The sequence below is a fragment of the Saprolegnia diclina genome (assembly GCF_000281045.1).
Source record: "Saprolegnia diclina VS20 unplaced genomic scaffold supercont1.2, whole genome shotgun sequence".
Taxonomy (NCBI): Eukaryota; Oomycota; class Saprolegniomycetes; order Saprolegniales; family Saprolegniaceae; genus Saprolegnia; species Saprolegnia diclina.
This window is the reverse complement of record NW_008246069.1, coordinates 212,282-240,190: the sequence shown is the minus strand read 5'-3', so window position 1 is coordinate 240,190 and position 27,909 is coordinate 212,282. Positions and strand designations below refer to the sequence as shown.

The 27,909-nt window shown below is 60.2% G+C and overlaps 15 protein-coding genes across 15 annotated transcripts; 7 read left to right on the top strand and 8 right to left on the bottom strand.

Moving 5' to 3' along the window:
* Positions 1–2: 2 nt before the first annotated feature.
* Positions 3–4,744, bottom strand: SDRG_00690 (hypothetical protein; the record flags this gene model as incomplete). Its single annotated transcript, XM_008606178.1, has 16 exons — positions 3–10; positions 64–143; positions 192–279; positions 321–546; positions 595–795; positions 845–1,120; positions 1,161–1,469; positions 1,521–2,036; positions 2,077–2,277; positions 2,326–2,454; positions 2,509–2,615; positions 2,661–3,410; positions 3,460–3,603; positions 3,645–3,914; positions 3,953–4,244; positions 4,295–4,744. The coding sequence occupies 16 exons, from the start codon at positions 4,742–4,744 to the stop codon at positions 3–5; spliced, it is 4,047 nt and encodes a 1,348-aa protein (XP_008604400.1).
* A 278-nt stretch (positions 4,745–5,022) lies between these two features.
* On the bottom strand, positions 5,023–6,126 carry SDRG_00689 (hypothetical protein; the record flags this gene model as incomplete). Its single annotated transcript, XM_008606177.1, has 4 exons — positions 5,023–5,107; positions 5,157–5,294; positions 5,336–5,718; positions 5,776–6,126. 4 exons carry the CDS (start codon positions 6,124–6,126, stop codon positions 5,023–5,025), a joined length of 957 nt encoding a protein of 318 aa, XP_008604399.1.
* Positions 6,127–6,649: 523 nt separating this feature from the next.
* Positions 6,650–8,239, top strand: SDRG_00688 (ATP synthase (C/AC39) subunit). Its single transcript, XM_008606176.1, has 5 exons — positions 6,650–6,820; positions 6,871–7,042; positions 7,096–7,292; positions 7,344–7,495; positions 7,542–8,239. Exons 1-5 carry the CDS (start codon positions 6,685–6,687, stop codon positions 8,067–8,069), a joined length of 1,185 nt encoding a protein of 394 aa, XP_008604398.1. The 5' UTR covers positions 6,650–6,684; the 3' UTR covers positions 8,070–8,239.
* A 112-nt stretch (positions 8,240–8,351) lies between these two features.
* On the top strand, positions 8,352–9,736 carry SDRG_00687 (hypothetical protein). The gene is made up of 8 exons (XM_008606175.1): positions 8,352–8,450; positions 8,497–8,600; positions 8,651–8,774; positions 8,819–8,875; positions 8,921–9,116; positions 9,169–9,290; positions 9,330–9,523; positions 9,566–9,736. The coding sequence occupies exons 1-8, from the start codon at positions 8,387–8,389 to the stop codon at positions 9,680–9,682; spliced, it is 978 nt and encodes a 325-aa protein (XP_008604397.1). The 5' UTR covers positions 8,352–8,386; the 3' UTR covers positions 9,683–9,736.
* On the bottom strand, positions 9,696–10,181 carry SDRG_00686 (hypothetical protein). The gene has a single exon (XM_008606174.1). The coding sequence runs from the start codon at positions 10,047–10,049 to the stop codon at positions 9,804–9,806; it is 246 nt and encodes an 81-aa protein (XP_008604396.1). The 5' UTR covers positions 10,050–10,181; the 3' UTR covers positions 9,696–9,803.
* A 1,633-nt stretch (positions 10,182–11,814) lies between these two features.
* On the top strand, positions 11,815–13,449 carry SDRG_00685 (hypothetical protein; the record flags this gene model as incomplete). Its single annotated transcript, XM_008606173.1, has 3 exons — positions 11,815–12,055; positions 12,105–12,366; positions 12,417–13,449. The coding sequence occupies 3 exons, from the start codon at positions 11,815–11,817 to the stop codon at positions 13,447–13,449; spliced, it is 1,536 nt and encodes a 511-aa protein (XP_008604395.1).
* SDRG_00684 (hypothetical protein) lies at positions 13,418–14,453 on the bottom strand. Its single transcript, XM_008606172.1, has 2 exons — positions 13,810–14,453; positions 13,418–13,763 (listed from the first exon to the last, which is right to left on the bottom strand). Exons 1-2 carry the CDS (start codon positions 14,425–14,427, stop codon positions 13,527–13,529), a joined length of 855 nt encoding a protein of 284 aa, XP_008604394.1. The 5' UTR covers positions 14,428–14,453; the 3' UTR covers positions 13,418–13,526.
* Positions 14,454–14,948: 495 nt separating this feature from the next.
* SDRG_00683 (hypothetical protein) lies at positions 14,949–17,242 on the bottom strand. Its single transcript, XM_008606171.1, has one exon. The coding sequence runs from the start codon at positions 17,212–17,214 to the stop codon at positions 15,001–15,003; it is 2,214 nt and encodes a 737-aa protein (XP_008604393.1). The 5' UTR covers positions 17,215–17,242; the 3' UTR covers positions 14,949–15,000.
* A 296-nt stretch (positions 17,243–17,538) lies between these two features.
* On the top strand, positions 17,539–17,908 carry SDRG_00682 (hypothetical protein; the record flags this gene model as incomplete). Its single annotated transcript, XM_008606170.1, has 2 exons — positions 17,539–17,676; positions 17,723–17,908. 2 exons carry the CDS (start codon positions 17,539–17,541, stop codon positions 17,906–17,908), a joined length of 324 nt encoding a protein of 107 aa, XP_008604392.1.
* On the bottom strand, positions 17,878–21,063 carry SDRG_00681 (hypothetical protein). Its single transcript, XM_008606169.1, has 8 exons — positions 20,619–21,063; positions 20,481–20,571; positions 20,311–20,432; positions 20,060–20,261; positions 19,986–20,015; positions 19,812–19,934; positions 18,761–19,765; positions 17,878–18,711 (listed from the first exon to the last, which is right to left on the bottom strand). The coding sequence occupies exons 1-8, from the start codon at positions 20,891–20,893 to the stop codon at positions 17,914–17,916; spliced, it is 2,646 nt and encodes an 881-aa protein (XP_008604391.1). The 5' UTR covers positions 20,894–21,063; the 3' UTR covers positions 17,878–17,913.
* A 689-nt stretch (positions 21,064–21,752) lies between these two features.
* Positions 21,753–23,556, top strand: SDRG_00680 (hypothetical protein; the record flags this gene model as incomplete). The annotated part of the gene is made up of 1 exon (XM_008606168.1): positions 21,753–23,556. A coding segment is annotated over one exon (1,660 nt), but the record flags the coding sequence as incomplete, so codon positions are not given.
* A 128-nt stretch (positions 23,557–23,684) lies between these two features.
* On the bottom strand, positions 23,685–24,175 carry SDRG_00679 (hypothetical protein; the record flags this gene model as incomplete). The annotated part of the gene is made up of 2 exons (XM_008606167.1): positions 23,685–24,001; positions 24,091–24,175. 2 exons carry the CDS (start codon positions 24,173–24,175, stop codon positions 23,685–23,687), a joined length of 402 nt encoding a protein of 133 aa, XP_008604389.1.
* Positions 24,176–24,823: 648 nt separating this feature from the next.
* Positions 24,824–25,282, top strand: SDRG_00678 (hypothetical protein; the record flags this gene model as incomplete). Its single annotated transcript, XM_008606166.1, has 1 exon — positions 24,824–25,282. One exon carries the CDS (start codon positions 24,824–24,826, stop codon positions 25,280–25,282), a length of 459 nt encoding a protein of 152 aa, XP_008604388.1.
* Positions 25,283–26,635: 1,353 nt separating this feature from the next.
* On the top strand, positions 26,636–27,219 carry SDRG_00677 (hypothetical protein; the record flags this gene model as incomplete). The annotated part of the gene is made up of 4 exons (XM_008606165.1): positions 26,636–26,648; positions 26,681–26,733; positions 26,803–26,967; positions 27,007–27,219. 4 exons carry the CDS (start codon positions 26,636–26,638, stop codon positions 27,217–27,219), a joined length of 444 nt encoding a protein of 147 aa, XP_008604387.1.
* A 7-nt stretch (positions 27,220–27,226) lies between these two features.
* SDRG_00676 (hypothetical protein) lies at positions 27,227–27,522 on the bottom strand (the record flags this gene model as incomplete). The annotated part of the gene is made up of 2 exons (XM_008606164.1): positions 27,227–27,237; positions 27,282–27,522. 2 exons carry the CDS (start codon positions 27,520–27,522, stop codon positions 27,227–27,229), a joined length of 252 nt encoding a protein of 83 aa, XP_008604386.1.
* Positions 27,523–27,909: the final 387 nt, after the last annotated feature.

Here is a 27,909-nt window from a genome sequence, read left to right as displayed (position 1 = left end):
CGTCAAAACGCTGCATCTCCGAGCCACCATACCTCCGCATGGCTTCTTGCCGAGAGAGACGACCGGACGACGCTTCCGAGAAGCGGGGCGGACCCGCGGCCAGGAAGCTATTGTGGCGCGACAAGGACGCAATCCGGTTCACACTAATTGCATCGTCGCTTGATACAAACTTGATAGAAAACCGCACGTACCTTCCCCAGACGCCGGTTGCCGCGTTGCGCTTGAGCTCGAGCTTGCCGTTGCTGTGGCAGAGCATCCGCATCCATTGCAAGCAGTGATCTACGCATCATTAGCTAACGCCATAGCGCCCACGCTCGTACCAAAGGTCTCGCACTTGAGCACGAGCGGGTCGGGCACGGTCGAGAGGTGGATCGAGAACGCGCAGGCCGAGTTCGACCCACTGCGCTCGGCTTCTTCGTCCAGCGTGAGCGACCGCACTTGCACAATGTGCTTGGTCTCAAACGTCGAGAGCAAGTCCGGGTCTTCGTCGTACAAGTGGACCGCCAGCGAAAAGACGAGGAGACGCGCCGACGTCATCACATAGTACTATCATCGTCCGCCTCGAAATCCGCACAATATGACGTGGCAACGTACGTTGGCGACCCACTTGGAGCCGTCGTACGCGAGGAGGTTGGCGGCAAAGCTCACGAGCGTCTCGATCTGCATGCGCAAGAGTTCTTCGTTTTCCTTTTGGAGAGCAAACGTGCTGCTGCGGCTGATGAGGACGCCACTTGTCACGTCGTGGTTGGTCACGACCGACCGCTTCACGTCCAAAAAGGCGCTGCGCCACGCCACCTACACACAGCGATGCTGCCAAGCTCGTCCCATATCGCTTTGGTTCTACCGCGGCCGCGTCCGAGGGCGGGATCAGCGTCAGCGTCGTCGCGCTGAACGCGAGCTCGATCGCGTTCTCGGGGCAGTTGCGGCTCACAAACTGCACGTCGAGGACCGAGCGCACGTCGACGACACCATAGCGAATCGCGATTTCGTCGGCGCCCAAGTCGTGCTTGTAGATCGAGAGTTCAAACCCGCGCAAGACAAAGAAACGCCGGCGATAGCGCTCGTTGACGCCGGACCGGTAGAAGAGCCAGCCCGTGTTCGACGGCCCGTCCGTCTCGTCCTACGCACGCATAGCGTCATGGTTAAGAAGCCAGTGGTACCGTGGTCGCATCAAGGAAGGCGGTCGTCTTCATGAGCGCCTGTGGGAACGTCTCGATCGTCGACGGCAGCTGCAAATTGGCACCCGAATGGTTGATCATGGCGTTCGTGCAGCAGTGGTACACGGCGAGCGCCCACTCGCGCATCTCGGCTTCGTCAAAGAATGACACCGAGATGGTCTGGAACGACGCCGAGTCCATGTCCTCGTCCGACTCGGCGAGCGCCGTCGCGGTCAACGTCGGGTCCAGAACCGGGTCGGCGTCGTGGACGCAGTGCAAGTGCATCTGGAAGTAGTCCTTCGCGCCCGCAATCTGCACAAGTGGCTTGCTCACGCTCGCGATTTCAAGCGACATGCCGAGTACCTTGGAGAGGAAGATGCCCGCAACAGTGTCGAGCGCAATGACGTTGAGGACGCGGCCGTCCGGCGCGGTCGACACGACAAGCTCGTGGTTCCGGAGGCAGAAGAACCGCTTTCGATGCACTTGGTAGAGCCGGTCAAGCTTCCACAGATACCCTTCTTTCGGCGCTGTACTGTACAGCTTGGTCTCGTCCTGGAGCAGCACGAGGCGGCTGCACGAGCACATGGCGAGCATCCACTTCTTCGCCCAGACGGCGTTCACGGCCTCGAGGTGCACGGTGATCTCCGTGGCAGTGTCCAAGGACAGCACGACGGCGAAGCGCGCGTCTCCGTCACACGACACGGACAGGACGCGCGAGAGCTCGATCGCGTCCAGCGCGTCACCCCACTCGTTGTCGAGGTCGTCTTCCACTTCGTAGTAGCTGAGCACGCCGTTGAGGATCGCGGCATAGACGCGCTGGTCCCCGAGCGTGAGCCAGCCGCGGATCTGCGCGATGCTTTCAACGGCCCACAACGACGCCTACCCGATATCAGAAGAGAGAAGCGCCGGAAGGACGCACCCGACTAGTGGTCGCGAGCGCCGCGTTCTGGACGACTTCGATGCTGAGCCGGTTCGTCACGTGCTCGGCCGACGACGTCGACGAGACGAGCTTGGGCGGCGGCAGCAGCGAGTTGAGCGGCGTTTCTTGAAAGTAGTAGTCGGACGCCCAGAGAAGGAGCATGAACCACGCCTCTTTCTGGGCTTGCGTCAGCGCTGCGAGCTAGTGCGATAGTTCTATATACGCAATGCGGACACGACTGTCGAGTACCGTGAAGACCAGGTTGGACGACGTCTTGAGCTGAATCGAAAAGTCAAAGGCGTCCATAGAGTCGCCCTTGACGACGCGCACGGTGCGGATCTCGGCCAAGTCGATGCGACCGGCACAGACGTCGGCACTCTACGCAGCAGGCGAAGGTAGGACGCTGCGATCGATTGCTATCGCCAAGCCTACCGCCGTCTCGTACTTGTGCAGGAGCAAATGGTGGTCCTTGAGTACCACAAAGCGCGGATGGTACGCGTCGGCCCCGACAGCACCGGGCTTCTTGACGTAAAACCAGCCTATTCATCCGGGTCTTTGCAACCATAGAAACGCCAACTCGATACCTTGGGCCATCGGGCCTTCGATGCGCAGCTGACCAAAGTGGCGGCAGCCGCGGCTCGACGCGACCCAGCGCACGTACTCGTCTTGAGGCTCGTACCGGGCAACGCGGGGTCCGGACGACGTCAAGAGCAAGCTCTCGGCGTTCGTTTCAAGCAACGTCACGTCGAGTTCACGCCCCGCACTGTGGCGCACTTCCCGTTCCAAGTACCGCGCCCACTTCATGAGAACATGGATGGACTCGAAGCGAAGGTTGAACGACCGACGCCAGTGCACGTTGTTGGAGGCAAGCACGACGGCAATCTCGAGCTGGTACGCGGCTTCGTCCCCGCCCAAGGCCACTTGGGACGGCGTGAGCGCGACGATTGCGTCACAGCGCAGCGTCGTGAGCAGCACCGTCCGTGACGCATCGGAATAGATCTGGAGCTTGCCGCCACTACGCAGCACGAGATGCCGCGCTTCAAACTCGTGCGTGAGCTCGCCCCACTTGAGCGCGTCACTGACGAGCAGCGTCGACGCAACCGTCGTCATGGTCGCGTCGGCGGCCTTTTCAAGCACCATGATCGGGTGCACAGGAATCGTGCTCGTGCCAAGGCGTGGTTTCTCAAACACAATCGCGTTTTTGAGCACGTCGAGCCACGTTTTGAGTTCGTCGAGCGACAGGACGTAGCACGTAAACATAAAGTGGCTGGCTTCGAGCGTCAAGCCAAACGTCTTGGGGAAGCCTTGCACGCACGTGACACTCGGCCGTTTGTCTAACGGTGGCGAGATCGATACATTGATACTTTTGGAAACAAAGTGCACCGTGGAGTGGACGGATGTCGGTCACGTCGTCGAGCGCGAGCGTCAGCACCGGGCGTTCTTGCCGACCAATGTGCAGGCCCGACTTGAAGAGGTGCAGCTTGGAGCCTTGGAGCTGCAAGAGCCGGATGCGCACGCGGTTCGTCGCTACGTTATGGGCGTCAACACTTGACGAGAAGGCGTCGTACCAGGCTCCTTGGCGAGCACCCAGCCTTGCGCGAGACGCGACACTTGCTTGATGGGCGCGGCTTCGAGGCGGGAGAAGCGGAGGGTCAGCGGTCGGGCGGCACGCTGGATCTCTTCGATCGCTTGAGCAAACGGCAAAGTCGAGAACGTGTGGTCCTGGATCGCGACGAGGATGTCGCCGAGCATGATGATGCCCGTGGCTTCGGCGAGGCCGACGCCGCCTTCCGCCGGCTCCTGGAAACCTCGTACCATGATCGTGTCTTCCATCGTGCCTAGAAGGGATGAGCTCAGCGGACAAGGAAGGTAGTACTCTGCAGCAAAAGATGCAGCGGGCCCGGGGTGTCGAACGTGACGGTGATCATCTTCTCGCGTACGCTCATGGCGCGTAGCTTGGCGTCCATCTCACGCTCCTTGTCCTCGGGCTCTTCGTCGAACGGCGTCAGCGTCGGCTGGAAGGTCGGCGCGGCCGGGAGCACCTGGGACGCCTGGCGCATGACGGCGACGGCGCTGCCCCGGCCATTGTGCGGCGGTATCACCGAGCTGCCGCGGATGACAGCCGACTCGCGCCGCTGCATGAGCTTGGGCTGGTATTCGCCGCGCAGCTACAACGTCGTGGTGTCGGATGCGACGAAGTCGACAGGCGCAAACGTACCACAAGCGTGAGGACCGTGGCCCAGCGCACCATGTCTTCGCGCGTCGCGGCGGCGACCGTGTAGATGCGGTCGGCGCACACGAGGTCGAGTGCGTGATCGGGTGCGTCGGCCATGCTCGAGGGCAGGACCGCGTTGACGCTCGTCAAGTGGATCGCGCCGAGCTCTTGCTCGTCGTTCTTGGAGCGGAAGTAGCGCAGCATCATGCCATCGAGGACGAACCATCGGCTGCGGTACGAGCTCCCGGGCAAATGCAGCCGCAGGCCGCGGATACTCGTCTGGAGCTTCTTGCCGCCGGCGCCCATGTGCTGCATCTTGCGCTTAAAGTCGGGCTTGAGGAGGAAGCCGCATGGGTTCTCGAGCCAGTCGGGGTGGATCGCGCCCGTCGTCTGCGCCTGGTGCACCTCGCGCGACAGCTTCTCGTACGCGTTCTCGTCCTCGCGCTCGGCCATCGTCGTCGTAGTGTCTGCACAGTGGCACCAGATTGCCGGTTCACACTCGAATCCGGATGGTTTCCGGATGACATCGCCACCACCCCGGTATCTTTGAGATTCAGTACAACCAACTTAATGGCAAGCCTTATAGCCGACGAGAACGAGCGCAGGCCATCGAACTCCTCGAGCCTCAAGGCGCCTTCCACGTCGGCAGTCGCCAGCTATATACAGCGCTTCAATGCATGCCAGGCGTGGCCAAGCAGCTGTTGCTGTATTCAGGCGTGGAGGCTCTGCAGCTACAGCTCCTCGAGCATGGCTCTTCGCGGCTGCGATCGCACAGTCGAGTAGGCTTCGAGCTCTTGGCACAACGAATTGAGCCACCTAATCGCGTGCGTGGGCCGGCCATGCGAGATGACGCGAATCGACGTACGTGGCGTGCTGCTGCGCAGCGACTTGCACCTTGTGCCGTCCGATGGCCCAGCTCGTAATCTGCTTGTCGTAGATCGAAGCGCACTGCCACTGCTCGTTCATTTGTCGTCGGTCCGTGGGCGCAAACGGCCGCATCGCACTGTGCGCACACTCAGCTATTGCGCAAGAGAGACGTTCTACCGTGGCGGTCGCCGGTGCAGTGGGTCGACTAAGCCGACGTAAGGGTCGTGGAGGTGCCTCGTCTCGGCCATGGGCGGCGACTGCCAGTCGTCGTGCACGGGCGAAAAGCTCGGGGACTCATCCCGTGCGAGGTCGTTGTGAAGTCGATGGAGCTCGTCCAGCAGCGACGGCGCCTCCGACTCGCACTCGCTACTCTCGCTACCAATGTCGTCGTGACACGAGCTCTGAGAATCGGCGAGCGACGAAAGAACACTCGAGACGCTGCTCCCTTCGTTGGACAGCTCGGACGACGTAGGAAGGTCGTGTATCTGGCGTCGCTGGGCAAGGATGCGGTCCTCGGTCGCTCGCAGCTGGCGCATGTTGCGGTTCAGCGATTGCACACTCTACGTTCCACATCAGTTCGATATCGTCGATTCGAGTTTGCCAAGCGCATGCGGTACCGTATCCAGCACACGCTTCATCTCGCTGACGACAGCGGCGCTTCGACCCCGAGCATGTTCGAGCCGCCACGTCTCCTTTTCGTGCTTGAGCTTCTGCGCTTGGGCCTTCAAGTCGGTCTTTTGCCGCGCCACGAGTGCGCTCGCCCGCTCCAGTAGCTGGTGCTCGTGCTCGCGCCGCGTCGAGAAGCTCTCGAGGCCACTGTCATCGGACGTTGTGTCTTGGCCATTGGCCACCGCGTTCTCGTTGCTGCCGTGCAATCGCTGCTCGAGGCGCGAGATCTGCTGCTTGAGCAAGCGGATTTCGTCTTGCTGCTGCTGGCAGCGGTGCTCCCAGTCGCGCGCCGTCTCCATCTTGGCACGTGGCGGGACCGCAGGTTGCGATCTTCTTGACACGGTGAATCTTTGGTTCATTTCGGCACATGCCGAAAATAAAAAGATCGCTTCTCTGGGAGGAGGCAGGGTCGACGACGGCGCCAATCCTTTGTTGGGCCACTCGTGTGGGCTTGGACGAGGCGCCCTGACGTGCCCGAACAAGCGCAGCGCACCATCGACCTCCGCGACACGCGGGAGCTTATTTTCGGCACTGCCACCTTCTGGCGTATTGGGTGCAATGTATGGGATTCCAGAGGTTTGCTTGCCTTCCCTGTGGCTTTCGATGGCGCCGCCCCTTGAAGTGGACTTCGCAACGTATGTATTCTCACAGTATTTCTCAATACAACTAGTAGGTTCAATGTTATATTGGAGGATTCTTGATGACAATATATCGAGTCATAGAGGTCGAGTCGTTTCTGTTCTATTTTGACGCATGGGCGGTGCAAAAAATGACGCTGCCAGTATACAAACATTAGGCTATTTTTATTAATTGGATCTAAAGCCGGCGGTACCTTGGAAGGGAGTCCCATTTTCGCCATGGTGCAGTCAACCGGAGACATCACGACCTTTAACATCCAGCACGGCTTCGTGGAGGGCTTGATCCGCGGCTACCGCAGCGGCTTCCTCGACGACGTCGACTACCACCACCTCACGCAATGCGAGACGCTCGAAGGTACATGCGCCCTCGAAAAGCGCGTCCGCTGAAGCGAAGGCTACGCGTAGATATCAAGCTCAACCTCCAAGAGACCGACTACGACCAGTTCCTCCAGGACAACAGCGGTACGGTCACGCCGTCGATCATCCAGACGGCGACGACCAAGAAGTTTGTCGACGAGTTTGTCTTCTTGCGCGCGCAGGCCATGGAGCCGCTCGGCGAGTTTCTCGATTTCATCACGTACGGCCATTGGCGCATGCGATACCTTTCATGCAGCTCACGATGGCTACTAGATACGAGTACATGATCGACAACTTGATGCTCCTTCTCAAGGGCACGATGAACGGTCGTGACGTGAACGAGCTCATTGGCCAGTTGCACCCGCTCGGCAAGTTTGACGACTCGATCATGCGCAGCATCTGCACGTTCGAGGCCAACTCGAAGGGCTACGCCGACTTGTACGAGTGCGTCCTCATCGACACGCCGATCGGTACGTCCACCACCGCAGGCGCCATGGCACTCATACATCAACACTCTCCAGGCAAGTACTTCCAGCAGTTCCTCCAAGAGAACGCCGAAGACCGCCTTGGCGAAGCCTCGGAAGTCCGCAACATCCTCGAGGAGGTCCAGATGGAGATCATCAAGAACTCGTTGCTCAAGCTCTGGCTCGAAGACTTTCACGAGTTTTGCATGGTACACACCCAGATCTTAGTGGAGACACGCTCATGCTATCCGTTAGAACCTCGGGGGCGAGACGGCCGTCATGATGGGCATCATCCTCCGCGCGCGCGCCGATCGCATTGCGATCAACATTACGCTCAACTCGTTTGGCACGCCGTTGAACGAGCCAAGCCTGCGCATCTCGGACCGCAAGCCGCTCTACCCGTCGATTGGCGAGCTCTACCCCGCGGGCACGGAAGCGCTCTCGGAGGTGTCGGACGAAGGGTCGCTCGGCATCGTGCTCGACCCGTTCCCGGTGTACCGCAAGATCTGGGAGATCCACCAGAGCGAGGGCGTCGACAACAAGTCGATCGACGACGCGTTCTACGAGCGTGACGTCATGATGTGCGAGCTTGCGTTTGGCAGCCAGATGCACTTTGCGTGCTTCTACGCGTACGTCAAGTTGAAGGAGCAGGAAGTGCGCAACCTCGTCTGGATATGCGAGTGCATCATCCAGAACCAGCGCGACGCGATCCACAACTTTATCCCGATCTTCAGCGAGAACGCGCCGTGGCGCCTCAACACCAAGGGCCCCGGCCACCACTAAGAACGAACGTCGTCACCATGGCCGAGTCGGTAGCGCATGAAGAAGCCATGAGGAACATGCTGAGTACAATTTCTCGACGTCTTCATCGCAATGGTTGGCAATACTCAGCAATACCGTATGATACAAGCAAGATAAGCTTGTCCTTGGCGTGTCAAGCAGTTGCTTACGTGGCGATCTCTACGCTCCCTGCAGACGAGAGGATGCTTGGGGTGGTCGTCGAGGCTTCGCGTGGCTTCTTGCGCCAAGGGGAGCGAACGGGTAAAGTTCGAATCGCACTTAACACGAGTCCAATCATCGCCGGCTCGTGATTTCCAGCCATGCTGCAAGCCGTCCGGAGCGCCATGGGGCGCCGGAGCATGTCGATGCAAGTCTTCAACCGAGGTACGCCATGCTGCATGGCCGCTCCGTGCTCCATGAAGGCGCGTAGCGATGAAGCGCCAGCAACGCAACAATGTGGCGCAGCTTGCCAACAGCACCGAGTACGAGTACCTCCGCGAAGAGGTCGCTCGACGCCTCGTGGACCGTCTTGAGGTAGGCTGGTCCATGAACGAGACGACGCGTCAAGCGATACATGGGCGTAGGACATTGACCGCGAATTCCCGCTTGCTCTCGACCTCGGCGCGGGCAGCGGCCACATCTACAAGTCGCTCGCGCCCGACGCCGGCCTCGGTGGCATCAAGAAGCTGCTCCAGTTTGAGTTTGCCGGTGCGCAAAATGGTTGTGATCGCAAAGCTTTATGAATGGGTTAGAGGACTTGCTGCTGCGCGACGTTCAGACGCCCGAGGAGACGGCGCGCAATGCCAAGTGTACCTCTCGGAGGCTGCACGCTTTGTCTCTGACGCTGCTTCTAGTGCCCACCGAACACATTTGCGGCGACGAAGAGTTCCTGCCGTTCCCGCGTCACCACTTCGACCTCGTCATTAGCTCGTGCAACTTGCATTGGGTCAACGACCTTCCGAGCACGTTCACGCAAGTGCTCGAGACGTTGAAGCCGGACGGTGTCTTCCTCGGCGCCGTCCTCGGGGGCGACAGCCTCTGCGAGCTTCGGTAATACGAGCGCCGATCGAGTGCGATATATCCACACGGATATTGTCCGTAGGAGCTCGTTCATTCTGGCTGACCAAGAGCGCAAGGGCGGCATCCTTCCGCACATTTCGCCGTTTGTCAACGTCGCCGACGCCGGCAACTTGCTTCAAAGCGCGGGCTTTACGCTGCCGACCGGTACAAAGCAGTAGTGACAACATGTCTGATGTACACTAGTCGACACGGACTACATCACGGTCGAGTACCCGGACGCGTTTGTCTTGATGGAGCATCTCCAGGGCATGGCCGAGAACAACGCGCCGTTCTCGTCGTCGGCGATTGCGCCGTCGCGCGACACGCTCCTCGCGGCGGCCTCCATCTACCAGACCATGTACGGCAATGAAGACGGCTCGATTCCAGTGACGTTTCAGGTACGCGGCTGAGCATCGTCGTGGCCATCATGGCGCGTCTAGGTCATCTACTTTATCGGGTGGAGCCCGCACAGCAGCCAGCAGCAGCCCAAGAAGCGCGGGTCCGCGACCAAGTCGCTGCGTGATCTGCCGACGATCCACCACTCCGACACCGAATAGCGAGCACGCAAGATCTCTCGTGAATGCATCGTGTGGCCATAAAGGGCCGATCCATGTTGATGTTTATGACAATAAGTTGAGAGAGCGATGGGCACACGCCGTGAGCGAGGTGGATGGACGGTTAGCGCGAGTTGGGCACAAACTCGTGGGCGTGGATACTGAGCTTTTGGCTGCGGCTGTAGAAGCCACGCGTGCCATCGGGGCCCTTGGCCAATAAATAAGTGGCGTTCCCCGCGCGCGCCGAGGGCGCTAGCTGCAGCGGCGTGCGCTTCGGGGTCGCGTCGCGGCGCGTCGCCGAGAGGTGACCTTGGCGCTCCACGTGCTTCGGGCGCGCTTGGCTCTTGGCGCTGCTCGGCTTCTTCATCATGGTGCTGGACCGTGCTGGGAAGATGCAAAGTGTTCATTTTAAACCGCCGCCCACCATTTAATGTCGACCGACACTCTTCTCTTCACCAATGTGTGTAATAAAATGCAGGGTTCTCGAATTTCGACAATTTCGACGCATTAAAATAATAAAAAGACGTTTATTTGCGCGTTTTATTCCCAGCGCTCGAAAAAACCGGCAGCGAATCTCGACGTGCCTATTTTTAACCAATCAGATGCCGACGAAAGATTCCCTGTCTTTGCATCAAAATAATATTCCAGCTGTCGATAGAGATCTCAAAACCACTTGTACTGTGTATATTGTTCATATCCAGGCGAATATTAATAAACCGTATCTTGAAAGGCGAAAGGACGCGAGATTCAAGAGCAACTCGGTGGCAATGAGCAGCGTGCAGCAAGCTACTTGACCACCCATATCTGTTGCTCAATACATTCTCAGCTTGAACACGCTGCGAGTTGAGAAGAGGATCTGAGATGCAACCTCGTGGCAGGCGAGGGCGACTTCTGCTGCTGCTGCTGCACAGTCGGGTGACGGCTATGAGAGGCGGCGCCGATGCAGAAACGCTACGTGGTGGTGCGTCTGAGACTCTGATGAGACCCGCGTCGCACTCTGCGTCGCCTTGAATTACTCACTGAAAGCGCCATGGCTTCATCCCGCGTTCTTCACCGTATTCTGCACGTGGAGAATCCGACCAAAGGCTTGAAATAGTGTATATTTGGAGCAACACCTTTGTGACTTGCCTTCAAGCGAGCTCAGCTCGTCGTGCTTGGATGCAGGGCAAGTGAGTGCAAGTGACACGAACACTCGGGACGTTTTGTCTCGTGCACTGGCGCCATGCGCAGCTGAAAGGATGTCATCGAGCCAGCGCGGAACCGAGCGCCGATTTCTGCAGCGGAGCATGCACTGTTCAACGTTGTGGAGGCAAGCCCAATGTCCTCCTGCAAGCACTCTCAGCTCGCACGGCGCCAGTACAAGCGTGCAAGGAGGCGAATGGCTTCCTTGCTTGCGACTACGACCTTGAAGCCGTTTCTTCCAAGTACCAACATTCCAACTCGTCAGACCAAGCGATGACACGCTATTCACCATGCTTGGACAGTGTATGTACGCGCTGCGTCATGTTGCGTTGCCAATACCGAGCTTGAATAAATATGTCGGCAGCGCTCGTACTCTGGCGGCGCTCCCAACCACGCCGCCAAAAGCCACCGAGTACTCGGCGCGGTGCTTCGATGTGCTGTGCATGTGTTTTCGAACCTCGACGCATCGCACCCACTTGGCCGCAACTGCGTCGCTTTGCTTGCACGAAAATGGGGCCAGTCCAAGCTGGAGATGACGCCAGCTCCGATCACTTTTGCTTATGGCCACATCGCCATCGTGTCCTTGTTGCAGCTATCGGTGGCGCCCTGCCCACATCGACGTCGTTTGCAGTCACACTACTTGACGTTACAATATAGTGTCGTCTTCAACGTCGCGCATCATTTGGCTGTGCGAAATGCGTCATTTCCCACAGCTTTATGTCCTAATTAGGCACTCGGAATTCGGACCATGGATATCTTGGACTTTCTATGGGCCCTCTGACGCGACGTGAGACACAGTGGCCAATCAGGACACGGTGTAACGGAATGACGGGCTGTGATTGGTGCGAAAACAGAGTGGGAGCCAGGTTGCACTTGGGTTACTCACCAAGCGGGAAAGATTGTGGCCTAGTTTCTGGGCGCCTGCCACTTTGGCAGATTACCTCGGCAGCAGCATGTTCGCAGCTGGCGACGTCCGAGCGCCGATGACGAGCCTCATTGCGCTCACGCCGACGAGCCTCGACGTGCCGGTCCGGCGCGGGAAGCAGCTCAAGGCGGCCACGCGGTCGCAGTCGGAGCCGTCCTCGGCCGAGAAGGCGTCCCCAAAGCTCGACACGCTCACGATTCCGTTCGACGACTGGTTCATCATGCCACTCTATGTCTGTCCAACGCACGCGACCAAAGATGGCCTCTCGGGTGCGTCCGTGTGAGGCCACTTACGCAATGCGCTCATCGTACGTCGTAGAGAGCTACCGCCACAAGGGCTCGTGGACCAAGCCCGAGCCGATTCGCATTGAGCAAAAGCAAATGCGCGCGGCGCCGACGTCGTCGACGATGTGGGCGGTGCCATTTACGTACATCATCACGGTCAACAACGTGTCGCACCAGTTCAAGTGCGCGTGGAACGAGTACCGCGCGTACCAGAAGGCGCTGCTGGCCGACGAGAAGCTCGGGCCGCTCTACGTCGACGCCGTGCACTCGAAATACGTCGAAGAGTCGTTCAAAGGGTACGCGTTCGGCGGTTCCACATTCGCATTCTCATTTGCATCAACGCTAGCTCCATGCGGCGCGCAATTGCATCCCTCGAGCGCATGTCGGAAGAGGTCATGGGCTGCCTCCACGCCATTTCGCAACTTCCAGAGATCGCGACCGAGCGCGCGTACCAGGATCTGGTCGGGTGCCAGACCAACACCCTCCTCCACGAAGAGCTTGTCGCCGTCCTCGCCAAGGACCGCGAGACGACGACGTCGCCCAAGAAGTCCAAGACAAGGACAAAGACGGAGACCGACTCGTTCGATGACAACGACGGCGTCATGTCGGACGCGACCGACACGTTCGACGAGCTCCAAGAGTGCTTGTGCGACGTGTACGTCGAGGCTATTGCGCTCTTTGGTGAGCACGTGCACTGCCGGCCGCGCCAGATCGCGACGCGGTCGAGCGACGACGACGACCACGACGCCAAGGTCGAGGAAGTCTTGTGCATGGACATGCTCCGTACTCAGTGCATGCTCGCCTTGTATACGGACTGTCTCTTCACGCTCGATAAGGAGCAGCTCACGTCCAGCACCAACTATGCGCTCTGCACGATCCTCGGGTTTGGCTGCCGCCCGCTCTTCACTGTGAAGCGCGCGACCAAGACCAAGTGGGTCTTGGCCGACGCGTCCAACCGCGGGCTCATGACCATGGCGCTCAAGCGATATGGCGCCAACCAGCCGATGATCGTCGTCTCGCGCGTCGTGCCGTCCGGCGCCGAAGAAGTCGTCGGCATGTTCCGCAAGTCGTGGCGAAGGGGCTACCAGTTCATCCTCATGTCGGAGCTCGTGACCCAAGGCAAGCTCACGACGTCGTTTGTGTTCTCCAACACGGTCATCCACGGCCAGCACCGGTACCTTGTCGGATCCGTCGTCAGCGGCAGCGACCACGGCGACCTTCTCGTGACCGCGACGCTGTCCGTCTCGGACGCCGCCTTCCACAAGCAGCGCCTCCACGTCACGGACGGCAGTGACGTGCTTTTGCAGATCGCGCTCTCGTGCTCGTACGATTTTCTGGCGAGCGCCCGACCCTTTTACCGCATGGACTATCATTATTAAGACGCCGAAAGCCGTGGATTTGTGTACATAGTCGTCGCGTCATAGGACAGACAATGACCAAGAGCGCGAGATTGCACTTAGAGCTGCTCGAGCTTGTACAGGTCCGAGCGCGTCTGCAGCGCCGTTGGGATGTTGCGGCGCATCTCGTCGGCCTGCTCAATGTCAATGTCGGCGTACACAATGGCTTCGCCGTGCTCGGTCGTCGCGACGACGTCGCCCCACGGCGACACGACGGTCGAGTGGCCCCACGCCTGGTAGCCACCTTCGGGCCCGCGCGCCGGCGACGTGGCCGCCACGTACAGCTGGTTGTCCACCTAGTTCAGCGCATAAGCCAACAGCATTACGAGCGCAGTGTCGTACGGCGCGCGCCCGCTGGAGAAGCTCCCAGTGCGCGGGTCCCGTCGTGAGGTTGAACGCGCCGGGAAACATGAGGAACTTGGCGCCAGCGGTCTTCATGAGCATGCTGAGCTCGGGGAAGCGAATGTCGTAGCAGATGCCGACGCCGATCTTGCACCACGGCGTGTCAAAGACCGTCACTTGGCTGCCGGCCGAGAGCGTGTCCGACTCTTTGAACGTGATCTTGCCGGGGACGTCAATGTCAAAGAGGTGCACCTTGCGGTGCTTGGTGAGGAGCGCGCCGTCGGGACCCGCGACCACGCACGTGTTGTACACCTTGCCGTTCTCGCGCTCGGGAATCGAGCCGCCCACGAGATAGATGCCCAGGCGCTTCGCCAGCGTAAGCACCATGTGCGTCGACGGGTGGTCGGCCTCGGTCACGAGCGCCGTCGTCGGGATCTCCTCGGCGTACTGCGGAAAGGACGACGTCGCGTACGGCGAGTTCCAGCACTCGGGCAGCGAGATGACCTGCGCGCCGTTGCGCGCCGCCTCCTCGACGGCCGCCGTCGCACGCGCAATGTTGATCGCCTTCTTGTCGCCGACCGCGAGCTGGCACAGCGCCACCTTGAAGCGTCGGGCCATTTTGCTGTTTCGAAAATGCTCAAAGTCGGCGATCGAAGTTGCGCCGCATACAAAGCGCAAGATCTTTCGTGGCACATTGCGCAACCACCACAAGATTCCGTCAAGTCTCTGGGGACGAGCGCCTTGTCTGCATCGTCGTCCAGAGCCGTCTGCAGCGCGCTCCACTCGCCGCTCATCAGCATTCTGCAGGGCCCACTCGAATCATGACGAGTCGATCGTGACCCGAGTGGGTCGAGTCAAGCTGCTTACATCCTAACCGCCTCAAGCTCCTAGCTGCTTGGCTTGGCCGCATAGAGGCTCCGTCAATGCAGCTCTCAATCAACAAAGTCGAGACGCTCCATGTTCAGCCAGGCGAACCGGTGACGGCGTCGGGCGAACTGACCGATCTCTGAGCGTAGTCACAGTGTGAGCAGCTTGCACATGCGTTTGGCCATCCGCAATGGCCGACGCGCTTGTCGGTCGCCCACGATACAGGGCCTTGACCTTTGTCTCGCGCTCCCCAACGCCTTGGACTTGCGCGATATGTACACTCTAATGGACCGCTGCCTTCAATATTAATCTACGTCGTCGTACTTAGAACGTGGCGCTGACTCGCTGCACGGAGAAGCCGGGACCGCGCTTGAGCTTGAGGAGCGCGGTTTTCGAGCACGTTTTGACAAAGCTAATGGTTTTCTTGACGCCCATCATGGCCGTGTCGCGGCCGTTGATCTCGAGAAGGACGTCGCCGACGCTCACGTGCCGGAGCGACTCGCAGCACGGCTCTCGGCAGACGAGGACGACCATCGGGTACACGCCTTTACTGAGCCGGCACTCGCGCAGTTGCAGGCCAATGCTGCGATTTTCTTTCCACTTCAACAGGTACAGCGAGCTGTCAGGCGTGTCCATCTTGCTCACGCGCTGGCTCTTGAGCTTCCCGCGCACGTTGAGCTTCATGTTGACCGAGTTGGGTTCGAGGAGCGGGATCGTCTGTTCGTCGTTCTCTGTGATCTTGGCCAGCTTGGCGGCGCCATTGGCGCTGCTGCGCTTGTTCTTGCCGCGGCCGCGTGCTTTCCCCGACCGCTCCCCGCCACCGCCGCGGGACGGCAACGGCTTTGGCACAGTTGAGACGCGCGGGCCATCGTCGGTCGCGACCTCGGACGACCGCTCCTTCCGCACCGGGTAGTCGAGATTCGGCATTGGCTCGTTCTCGATCGGTCCCTCTTCTTCCTCTTCTTCGAGGTCCAAGTCCATGTCTGAGTCGACCTCGGACGCACTGTCGTCGTCACGACTCGTGGACGCGAACAACGCGTCATGCTGGGCCACGACAACGACCGGCGGCGGGTCGGCCACCGCAGGCGGCAAGTCGTCGTCCAAGTACTCGGACCCAAATTCCTTGCGGTCACCTTCGTCGTCCGAGTCGCTGTCTTCAAAGACAGGCTTCTTGGGTTTGGCATCGGGCGCTCTCTGCGTCGGCGACAGTGTAGGCGGTGGCGACGTGACGGGCGTCGGTGGCGACGTGACGGGCGCCGGTGGCGACATCGATCGCGCGACTGCCATCGGTGGCGACAATGAGGCCTTTGTCTGCGGTGACGGCGTGCGTGTCGGCGTGGTCTGTGGCGACGGCTCGCTCGACTGTGGCGACGGCGCTTTAGGTGGCGCGACCGCCTTGACTTTGGCAGCGACCCTCACCGGTGACGGTGCCGGTGCCTTGGGCGACGTCACTACGGTTGGCGAGTTTGTTGTGTCTCGGGGCGGTGTCGTCACGATGGGCTTGGGCGCTGCCTTCTCGCGTCCTGGCGGTGTCGGTGTTGTCGTCGATAAACTTGGCGACACGGTCGTCGCCTTGGGCTTGGACCCGAACGACATAATCTTCAACTTGGTCGACTCTCGCACCGACTCTCGGACTTGATCCGGCGGCGGGCTGGGCACGCGGTTGATCGAGTCGTGGGGCGGGCTCGACGGCGGCGCGCCCTTCGGTGTCGATGGGCTCGGCGGGCGCGCCGTCTGGAACACGAGGTGGATCGGCTTGGGCCAGTGCTGAAGCTGTGTGAAAAAGTCGGCAAACGACACGTCGTAGGACGAGAGGCCGTTGGCCGAGACGAGGATGTCGTTGGGCGCGACGTTGGCGAGCAGCTCGGGGCTCGCATGCGGCAAAGTGCGAGTGATCACGGGCATATTGAGGCTCTCTTCCTCGCCAAAGTACAGGCCGAGCGCGCCGTCGACCCACTCAAACTCGTATCGATACTTGCGGTACGGGTCCATCGCGAGGAGGTCGCGCGGCGAGATGGGCTTGGGCTCCTCGGGGCTCTCGATCCGTACTGTCGGGGTGTCGAGCTTGCGCGACGAGCGCGACGGCGCGCGGTTGCGGAAGAGACTGTCGCTGCTCAAGCTTAGCTTCAAGCCCGGCTTTTCACCATTGGCCTTGGTCTCGCTCTTGAACGACTTGGACCGTGGCAAGGGCGGCTCGGGCTGTGTCTCGTCGCGTGACCGCGCCCGGCGAAAGCGGAGCAATACGGGCTTTTGCTTGGTTGTCAGGAGCTGGAGAAAGTTGTGGAACGTATTGTCTTCGGCGCGGAGCTCGTTGACGCAGAGGAGGTAGTCGCCGACCTCCATGGCGGCCGCGAGTGGGCTCGACGGATCAATGATCGTCCAGACGATCGGCAGCTCCGACTCCTTGTCCTCCATGATGTTGACGCCGAGCCGGCCTGTCTCCCACTGCACAAAGTACTCGTCGTCCTTGAGCGCCGGCAGCTGGAAGGCCGCGATCATCTGCTCTGCCCACGGGTTGAGCTTCCGGGCCTTGGCCATGCTGCTGCTGTCGTCGTCGCAAAGGAATAAAATGAGCCCCCACTCTGCACATCATACAAACTCCAAGTCGTCCAACTGCGTTACACGCAGCGTTCTTTTTGGCTTTAAACGCGTTCAAGTCCCTTTACCCGCGGTTAAACGACTAAAACGCAATGCGTTTTTTAGCACCCACCTTCGATCCGTCAGGGATCAACGCAGCCGGCGCCGCTCCGACAACCGACGCGCCGCCGTGGCCATGACCACCGCCGGCCTGCAGCTTGTCGAGCTCGGCACAGGTGCATGGGCGTAGCTGCCGCGTGGCCGTTGCACTTTTGAAACGGTGCCATGCGACCAGCTTACGCCATCGTCTTCCTCGCGCTGGTCGCCGATGGCCGCCAGCCGCCCGCCGCCGACGTCTACGCGTGGGATCCAATGCGCAGCGTGCACGTGCCTGTCGTTGCCTTCAGCCAAGCGGCGTACGAGGTGCGGCTGCGCAATGCGTCATGCCAACTTCCTACAGCTCGACTAGGTGGCGATGGCCAACGACCCGCGCCACGCCAAGTACGTGCAGCGACACACGAGTGCGGCCGAGGCCGCCAAGAAGCCACAGATCAAGGTGCTCGAGCGCAAGCACAAGTACCCGACGCTTGCTGTCGTCATCTCGATGACAGTGCTCCTCACCAGTATGTACATCATCATGCAGTTCTTTAGTTAGTCACCCTAATACACGACGACGGTGCGATCGAGCGCTTTGGCTGCGAGGAGGCACCTGCGTGTTGGCGTCGCGACCCACGCCGCGATCGAGATCGCGTGCGACGAGTGCTCGCCAAGGCGACTTGCTTCAATGACCAGCGGGACATGGCTGCTGCAGCTGCCGTCGCCATGCGCCACAAGCGGCGCGTCAAACACCGTGGTCACGCCGTCTGATGAGAGCGTCACTTCAAGCTGCAGCGTCCAGCCGCAGCTCGTATCGCGCAGAGGACTCGCCGGTGACACCGCCGCGTCGAGCTGCAACGACACGTGGATCGTGGCGGCCAAGTCGACGGCCGTCGTGACACCCAGCACCGTGCGCGAGATCTGCTTGACGCTTGGGCCCGGCGCGAGCGCCATGTCCAACGACAGCGCCGGCGCGTCACTGCGCAGGAGCGGCCGCGGTACCGCAGCCGGTAGCGAGCACACGGCTTGGAGCATCGAGACGAGCGACTCCATGCATGGCGCGTCTTCGGTTCTCGCAAGATGGGCAGCGTAGTCGGCCACAAACTGCCAGGACGGATGCCGGGGGAGCACCGTCGGCGTCGCGACCGTCGCCGTTCGACCGTGGATCGTCTTGTCGATAGCGACGGCCACGAATTCACAGAGGCTCACGTGACTGGCGAGGGCGTCGAGGTCGGTGGTCGACCAGGCGGCGTGACTGAGCACAGCAAACGTGCGGGCGTGGCGCTGCAGCTGGTGCTGGAGGTCGGTCCACTTGGTTGTCGAAAACACTTGACCCGACGCAATGATGCTCTCGAATGCATACTACGTCGCCTTAGCTCAAATGCGATACATCAACAAGATCAACACGGACCTGCAGCGCCGACTGGAGCGTCGAGAGAAGCCCGAGACGCGCCGAGACAAAGCCGCTCAGCGTCTCAAACGACGTATCGCTACACGTCGCGAGCTGCAGCGTAGCGAGGGCCTCGTGCAGCAAGTCAAACGTGCGCAGCGGCACGGCCGACGTCGTGGCACACACGAGCGCCTCGCCATCGACCCACAAGGCGACGGCGCTTGTCCAGTGGTGCGTCGTCGACGACAAGGTGCCCGCCACGACGCTCGGCAGCAGTTGCGCGGCCGTCGCAAAGGCGCCGTGCAGAATACACTCACGCGCAAGCTGCCAGCTCATGTACGCCGATCGGTGGGCTGCGTGCGCGCGCAAGACGAGCGCTGACGCATCGCCTCCGCTGCGCAAGAGGCACACGAGGATCGCGAGCGACTGCCGCGTCGACGATGACGAAGCGAGCGCGGATGCCGCCGCCTCTGTCGGCACAGCCATATACCACGTGAGATGCGACATGGCCACCCAGAGCGCGTCGGCGTGCGGACTTGAACCCGCGAGGAGCCGCAGCAACACGGGCCCAAGTGTCGGCACTGTCGCGTCTGGCATCTCGCGGACCAGCGCCTCGAGAAGCCGCAGCGCTTTGCGGACGATCGTGGTCGTCGCGGGCGACACGGGGTACGTGGTTGTCACGGCAAGGACGCGGAGGAGTTCGAGAAGCGCGCCAGGAACGCTGCGCCGACTCGCATGGTATGTCATGTGGAGAAAGAGGCTGGTGAGCTTCGGGTCGGGCTCCGCCGATAGCCATCGCAGCGACGCGAGCGGGACGTCGATCGAGCGTGCCGCCACCTCGAGCTGCGAGACGATGCTGAGCAACAAGGCAGCGTCCATGGATGCGTCGGCAGCAGCGTCAAGCAGCATAGAAACAACGCTCTTTGGTACAGGGCGACCGGCAGTCAGCATCTTGGCGATGCCCGCCACCGCGATCCGCCGAAGCGACGCCGAGGACGCGGTGAAGAGCGTCTGGATTACGCAAAGCTACACCACCAAGACATAAGAGTATGGACACCATGCGTCGTCGCACCATTCGGTCGCTAGCATCGGGCAGCAGCTGCAGCGAGAGCGCCGCCATGGTGAGCACGAGCGGTCGCAATGACGGCGAGTGGATGTACGAGAGATCGCCAGTCGGGCCACGCACCGTCGCATCCTACAGCACCAACGTACATGAGAAGGGCGAGGACGTTGATTGGTGGCGTACGTTGCACAGCGCCTCGCACTTGGCCAGGGCCTAGACACACGGTGAGTGCCAAATGGTGATGGGAGGTGGTGTACGAGAGCAGCTTCGGCCGCGTTGGTGGTCGCCAACGGCAAGAGCGGCGCGAGCGCAACAAACTCGTTCGTTGGCGTCGACTCGGTAAGCAAACGCGTGAGCAGCGTGCGCTGAAAGACCGGCGAGTGGGCCAGCAGTGCGCGCGCCGTGTCGTGTGCAGCATCGGCTTCATCGCTCGTACTCGCGACGCAGCGAGCGACGATGCTACAAGACAGCGTCGGGGACCGAGACTCGAGACATGGGGTTTGCGTACGCTTGGTGCAGAGAGACGTCGTCTCGAACCAATGTGGCGAGGAGCGCGAGCAGCTGCAACGCCACGATACGTGTTTGTACGTCGTCGGTCGTCTGCAACACTTGGTAGATAGGCCCGACAATCTATCGCGCGGCGATGGAGCCTCGCCCATGGACAAGCTCGCGTCTTACCTTGGTCGTGTCGGAAACGTCCGTGTGCTTGAACTGGCCTTCGATGCGCCGGACCATCTCCAAGATCGCGAGGCGAAAGCCCAGCTCGTTGCTACGCGCACTGGCATGAGCAGGAAACAAAGATGCGTCTGTATGTACATGGCCTGGAACTGCTCAGCGAGTCGAGCGAGCACGAGCTCGAGCTGTTGCTGCGTGAGAAACGGCGCGTGGCTGTAGAAGAGCAGCGTCTCGGCCTTGTTGGCGTGCGTCGTGCCCTTGAGCTTGAGCTGCTGCTCGAGCGCCTGGAGCAGCTTCGCGTGGTCCTTCTCCAGCACGCGGCTCTGGCGCCCACCGAGGCTCATGTCCTTCCCGTAGGCGTAGACGAGCGGGAAGGCCGACGACGCGACGCAGGCCCAAGCCGGTTCCGACGCCATCTTGTCGCTTGGTCACGAAAATGGGCCGCAACGCTCGTTTGCTCGATACGGATACCATCCCGTATCCGGTCTGGCCAACCCGATTGCCTTATAAAGTACACTGCAACCCGCTGGCAACCCTAATCGCCCCAACTATAGCGATCTTCCCGTGCGATCACCACACATCCGCATGGATGCTTGGCCGACGATGCCCACGTCCCAGGGACCCAGCGGGGGCCAAACATGACGCACGGTTGCATATAAAATCACTTGGGCAACATAAGCTGGTCGCGCTTCTCACTCAGATTTCCGATTTCCGATTTTGTGGCGTCGTTGTGCCACGACGTCGACAAGCCACGGAGAAGTAATGTGGGACGCTCCAGGGTGTCGGGACACGACCTTCTCTGCTGACGAGTCGTCCATCACTCGCTACCTTGCGACTCGCCTCCTTCGGACAAGCACGTCGGCCCTCGGTCGTGCTTGCTGTCGCACGCAAGGTACTCGCCGTGCCAACCGTGCCCGTCGTTGCCGAGATTCGTCGCGCTTGTTTCGTGATCATGCGCTACCGTATTCCACGGAGCTCGTTCTATCGCTTTGCATGGCCTTTGCGACAGCGGAAAGACGTGAATGTTGCAGCTGTTAAAAGCGGTACAGATTGTCTATTAGCAAATCGACTAGGGAGGCTTGGCCGACGTGCCGAGCTTGCACTGTGGGCAGTCGTGGGCTGGCGACAGAAACGTGGGTGGGCAAAAGCGAGTTCCGGGACTTGGCCACGCCGCTGACATCGCATGTGATTGGCTGCCTTTATCTGATTCGAGCGAATCAAACGCTGCGAATGAGAAAGTGCAATCCAATCCTCCTCCATGTCAATTGCGAATACCATGGCCGCCCAGCAGACCATCACGCACGTGTGGCAGCAGCCCGCGGTGGTGCTCGAGGTGACGCGCTGCATGACGTCGCCCGACGACGTCCTCAACTTCCTCCGCGCACTGCCCCACTCGGCCTTGGACGACGTCCTCTACGCGCTCCTGCGCCTCTTTGACGTCGTGCGCCACGACGCTGTGTGGCCCGAGCTCGACCTCGCCGCCGTGCCCGCGGTCGCACGCGGCGTGCTGCAGCGAGCGCTGCCGGCGATTCCTGCGATTCGCGTGAGCAAGTACGTTGACAGCTGCGGGCTCGTGCTGCCGCCGACATTGTCGGTGGTCGTCGACCACGCCAGCCGCACATTGGATGCGCACGCAAGCCCACGCCCGCGCACCGTGATCATGCTCCCGAGTGCGTTCTACGACTGCCCGACCAAGGTCGTCGACGTCACGCTCGACCTCTTGCCCGAGAACAACGAAGCCATGTGCCGAGCGCTCACGTTCTGCACCAACGTCCGCAAGGCCAAGGTGACGTGGGACGAGGTCGACCAGCCTGCGATCGACGACTTTCTCGGGATGATGATCACGTCGTGGCACCGCGTGCAGCACGTGCACTTTCGCTCGACGCAGTACGAAGCGCCGCTGCTCGATGACATCCGCGGCTTCTACACGTGGCTCAGCGCGTCCGAGGTCACGTCCGTGGTCTTTGAGGGCATCGACTTCTCGCCGCGCGGCGCCGTCTTCCTCGCCTACGCGCTTTTGCAGTCGCCGACCGTCACGAGCTTGGACCTCCGTGACGTGCCAAACCTCACGCGTGCCTTGGTGGCCGCGAACCTCCCGTCGCTGCCTGCGATGCCGCCGCTGCCGCCGCACCTGACGACACTTCGCCTCCGGCTTCCGCACTGGGACGCCGACCTCGTGGAGGCGTGGGCCAAAAAGCTGGAGAAGGCGAATCTCAGAGTCCTCGAGATGGACGCGTCGACATTAACTGGCGCGACCAGTCTTCTGGCCGCGGCTGCCACAATGCCCCGCCTCACCGACCTCCTGATCGCGGGCGACCATTTGCGGGACCTTCCAATACTCTCGCAATTGCAACACCTCGACTTGAGTCGGTGCTCGTTTTCGAGCCCAGCGTTCCTTGCGCTGACGCAGCTTCTATCGACGACAACGCGTCTCGAGACGCTGAGCCTGCGACGCGCGACGCTGAGTACGTGGCAGCTCTCGGCGCTTGCCGACGTCCTCCCCACGTGGCTGCGGCAATGCGGCTCGTTTCTCGACCTCTCGCATCTCGAGTTGGGTCAGCTGGACCGGCTGCGATCGTGTTTCTACATGCTCTCTGGGATGAAGAGCCCGTTGCGGCCAACGCTGCTGGCGCTTGGCCACATTCGCGCGATGGTCGTCGCGTCGGCGCTGGCGCAGCTGCAGCCGTCGCATGCTGCAGCGATCGATCTGAGCCACAACAAGCTGCCCGAGGTCACGTTGCGCGCGTGCATTTCGGCGCTGGCAACCTGCGAGCACGTGACGCTCGACCTGCGCGCCAACGAAGCGCGCTGGGACGACGTCAAGGCCAAGGCCAAGCTTCTTAGCGTCCGCGCAGTCGCCAACGGTGTGTTTGCGTCGCCCGAGACGACGCATGCGTACTTTACGTCGCCGCGCCGCCCGAGCTGGTACACGTAGACACGACACAGTATATAAGTTGGAGAATATTGTCATATGTACACGAGGGGCGTGGACTTGGTGGAGAGACCCACAGTTGGATCGGTGCGAAGACCAACGCACGATCCCGCTTTGCAGCAATAACGTCATATATACTACTGTGCTACTAACGTCGTACTTCTGCGCCATGCCAACGACTAGTCAAGATAGATCCATCCATCGCGTCTCGGGCCCTAGAGCAGCGAGCTCCATGCGGGTGACGGGTCGTCGGCCACGTCGCTTTGTCGCCGCTGCTACGCTCGCGCACGGTCTTGACGCTCTCGAATGCGTTGCTCTTGTTCTTGCTGCTGTTGCTCTTGCCGCTGGACAGGAGCCGCCTTCGTGGGAGTGCAGTAGACAAGTGGGATTTGGACACCAAGGCGCGTCACAATGATTGCGAGGCGGCCGTCGCAGTCGGAGCTGTGGCTCAGCGACGCATCGTGAATGACGCGATCGAGAAACTGGCGATCGTCCAGCGTCAGCCGTCGCGGACACGAGTTGATGTCGCGCTGCCGTAGATATACCGCCGTACCGCGCTGCAAGATGTTGCCACCTTCTCCGATTCGCGTCGCTATGGCAGAGAGGCGTGCGCCGTACGTGGAGCCAGGACCGAGCGAGTTGGCGTGAATGACGGTGTTGAGCAACTGGCGGTCGGAATACGTGTCTGGTGCGCGTTGTCGTCGCGCTGGCGGAGGCACGCGGCCAGACCGCGCTCCTGTGCGTCGGTTCTCCAAGCGAGCGACATGTCGAAACACGAAATTTGTTTTCCGATTCCAACGGCTCGATCCCGTCGACTTGTTTAGGATGGATCGAGTCGATTTGAGCCAATCCGGTGCTCGCAATTCATCATCGTCCTGTCATGGTTCTACAGAGAATACCGCGCTGTGATTGAGCTACCCGATGAACTAGAGCGTTTTGTGTGCGGTGCCGACTTGTCTGGCGTAGCTCATGGAATGTGGTCGAGTCATCTGGCTTGGCAGCAGCTGTTTTGTGGGACCTACAATCCTGCAACACGTCTGGTGTGGCGAGTTGTCGGATTCAATAATATATATATGAACGTGTTTCGCTAATAATACTTTATTATTGACCCATGTCGGGTTGTTGACGACCAAACTTAATTTCAACTTCAATTTCCATCACTTGATGCGCGTTAGCCAGCAGCCCGTGATCGCGTTCGAGGTGACGCGCTGCCTTGCGTCGGCTAACGACGTGCGCCATTTCTTGCTCGCCCTCTCCACATCGGCCTTGGACGACACGCACGTCGCCCTCCTCCGGCTTTTGGAGATGGTCGCGCCATCGCTCGTCTGGCCCCAAGTCCATTTCTGCGCCATCGCTCGTCTGGCCCCAAGTCCATTTCTGTGCCCTGCCTTCTTCTGCCCGCGGTCTTCTTCACATGGCGCTGCCCGTCATCCCGATCATCCGTATCCCCCAATACAAGTACTGGACGCAGCGTCTCGCGTTGCCACGGACCATGGTGGTGGCCGTCGACGACACATCCCATGGCTCGCATCTGGAGGAAGGCGTCCTGCGTAGCCCAAGCCACCTCTTCAACTCGCTCTTCGAGTACACCACCAAGATCATTGACGTGACGCTCGCCATTCCCCTTGGAGAAACCGACGCTTTGTGTACTGCGCTCCGTGCATGTCCCAACGTCTCGCGCGCCAACTTTATGTGGGAACAAGTCGACCAAGCCGCGCTTGACGCGTTGATGACCATGATGACATCATCGTGGCCCCATCTGGAGACCCTGCAGCTCGGCTCCGCACGCCGCTCAATGCGCTCGTTGATTGGTGACGCCGACAGCGTCTGCCGGTGGCTCGTCGTCGCACGCGTGTCGTCGATCACGATTTAAGCGATCGAGTTTCTCAGGGATACGGCGTCTGTCATTGTGACTGCGCTGCTGACGTCACCGACACTTGTCTCGCTGCGGCTCCTAAATGCAGTGTCGCTCACCATTCTCTTGGCGCACGACCCTGCGATGCCCAGCAACTGACGACGGTGCAGATTCGCCTTCCTCGCTGGCCGATTGGCTTTGTCGACAGGTGGGCGGTCAAGCTCCAAGGCGCACGCGCGCTTCGGGAGCTCGTGATCGAAGGCGAGATACCGAGTACGCTGCGCGCGCTGGCGACCGTGGGCAATTTGACATGCCTACACGACGTGACAATACGCAGCGCCGTCGATGACTTGCCATCGTCCCTGGATCGACTGTGCCAACTCCTTGTTAACTGCGAGTTGAGACCGACTGCCTTGACGTCACTCGGGACGATCTTGCAATCAACCAACTCGCTTCAGACGCTTGCCTTACGTAACACGAACCTGACGATGTGTCAGCTCGATGCGCTGTGCAGCGTTCTGCCCCAGTGGCTCGGTCACTGCGGGACCGAGTTGGACCTCTCGGCCAACGATATTGGCGAAGTCGCCAACCGGCGTGTGTCGTACCAATATGCCTAATCTAGATCCAAGAGTCCGTTGCGGTGGAAGCTACTGGCGCGAGGGCTTGTCCGTGTGCTGCTGCTGGCGTCGACGATCACACAACTGCAATGTACGCACGCGGCGACAATACATCTGCGCGGTAATCGCCTCTCGAAGCTCGCTCGACGCGCCTGTATGGCGTTGGCGTTGAGTGAGTACGTGACGCTCGACCTGCAAGACAATGAAGGCGACGAGGCCCGTGGAGATGACGACAATCACGATCACATTGGTGCATTTGCCACATCGCTGGGTCTGCAGTCGCTGGCGCCAAATGTCTTTACGCCCTGACGACTACGCTGAATGATCCCCACCGCATCCTTGATGGTACCCACGCAGTGATTATCGACTGGCTGGGATAGATCGATACGATGAAATAGTAGGCAAGTGAGGTGTGATTGATTCTGCGACTTTTTGCCAGCTTAGAGCGGCGTATCGTTGTTGGCGACAGCTGACGCTACAATAGTTGCTACAATTGCACTAGTACCAAAAGATGAATTCGACGTCGCGTGGCCGGTGGTTGCGACACCCGAGTACAACGAACTAGAAATATTTTGCTGCTGGACTGCATCATGATTTGTCCACATAAAAGGCGTTTGCTCGCAATAGCGGATTGTGTATTTTGCTGTTTCGTTAAGGTTCCCCATCGTCGTCTGGACCGTGTCACTGCGCGGTGCTGCGAGTCTGCTGTTCGAGGCTTGGGAAGTGCCACCAGAACACGAAAACGCCCACATCCATGGCCATTGCACGTGCAGCGTACGACGGGGCCAAAAGCCTGTAGACAATCCTGCCGACGAGTACGCCGCCAAAAAAGAGGTCGCCCCTGCCGACGAGGTAGCAGTTGCTCGTGTCGACGAGTACGCAGCCCATTAAGCGGTTGTCGCTGAAGACACGGTATACGAGCCCGCAAAGAAGAGCGACGAGTGCAGCCCGTTTCTGCTGTCTCTCTGTCTGAATTCGTTGCCTCTCAAGCTCGCGCTGACGCTCAAGCTCGAGTTGGCGCTCAGGCCCGAGTTGACGCTCAAGCTCGAGTTGACGCTCAAGCTCGAGGTGACGCTCAAGCTCGAGGTGACGCTCAAGCTCGAGTTGACGTTGCATCTCGAGTAGACGCAAAATCTCGCGTCGAAGCTCAAGCTTGGTCGGACGCTCACGTTTGTTCCGACGCTCAAGCTCGAGTTGCCGCTCAAGCTTAAGTCGAAGCCCAAGCTCGCTTTGAAGCTCAAGCTTGTGTTTACGCACAAGCTGGCGTCGGCGTTCGAGCTCCTTCTTGTTCTCTGCTTCAACCATACGGAATGCGGCCAGAGCGAGAGCTTCTTTTAAACGGGCATCAGATGCTGCCTTGGGGCCCGTACACGATTCGGAGCGTCGAGGACGAGCACCACGATTGACGTAGTCGGACGCGACACCGTAGTGCGTCGCCATTGACCTCAGTCGCACATCCTCGTCCGGGTTGAACTTGTCCGACTCGCCGTGAATGACTTGGTTGAGAAACTGTCGGTCGCCTTTGTCCAAGAGCGGTTGGCCGCGTGTCTTTTTGGCGTTGTCGTCGAGCTGGCGCATGTAAGCCGCGACGCCGCGCTGCTCGTAGCCAGACTGCGCCTCCATGCCGTCGTTGGGGTCCATCCCAAAACAGCAATATTGATGCACCGACACATTGGTTCATATTCCGAAATGGATGACACAGTTTCGGCACAAACGAAAACCATCCACAAAGCTCTGAGCCTGTTTTATCCGCAGCTGACAAGCTCGGGAGCGACGGTCGGGCCTCTGGCAAGAGACCTGTCGCCCAAGATCGTACCGTGCCGGCGCAAACCTCACGTTTGATTAGCCAAGCAAATCTGGCTCACATCATCACAAGCGCACTTGAGGAAAGTCCATGCATTTAGGCTTCGTTCGGTTCGCGGCAATTATTTTTTAATCGATTATCGAAATCGCCATTATTGATAATTGCGTATATGAGAATTGGGTTTGCAGGTCCATTATCGACCAAATCTCGTTCGGTTCGCCAAG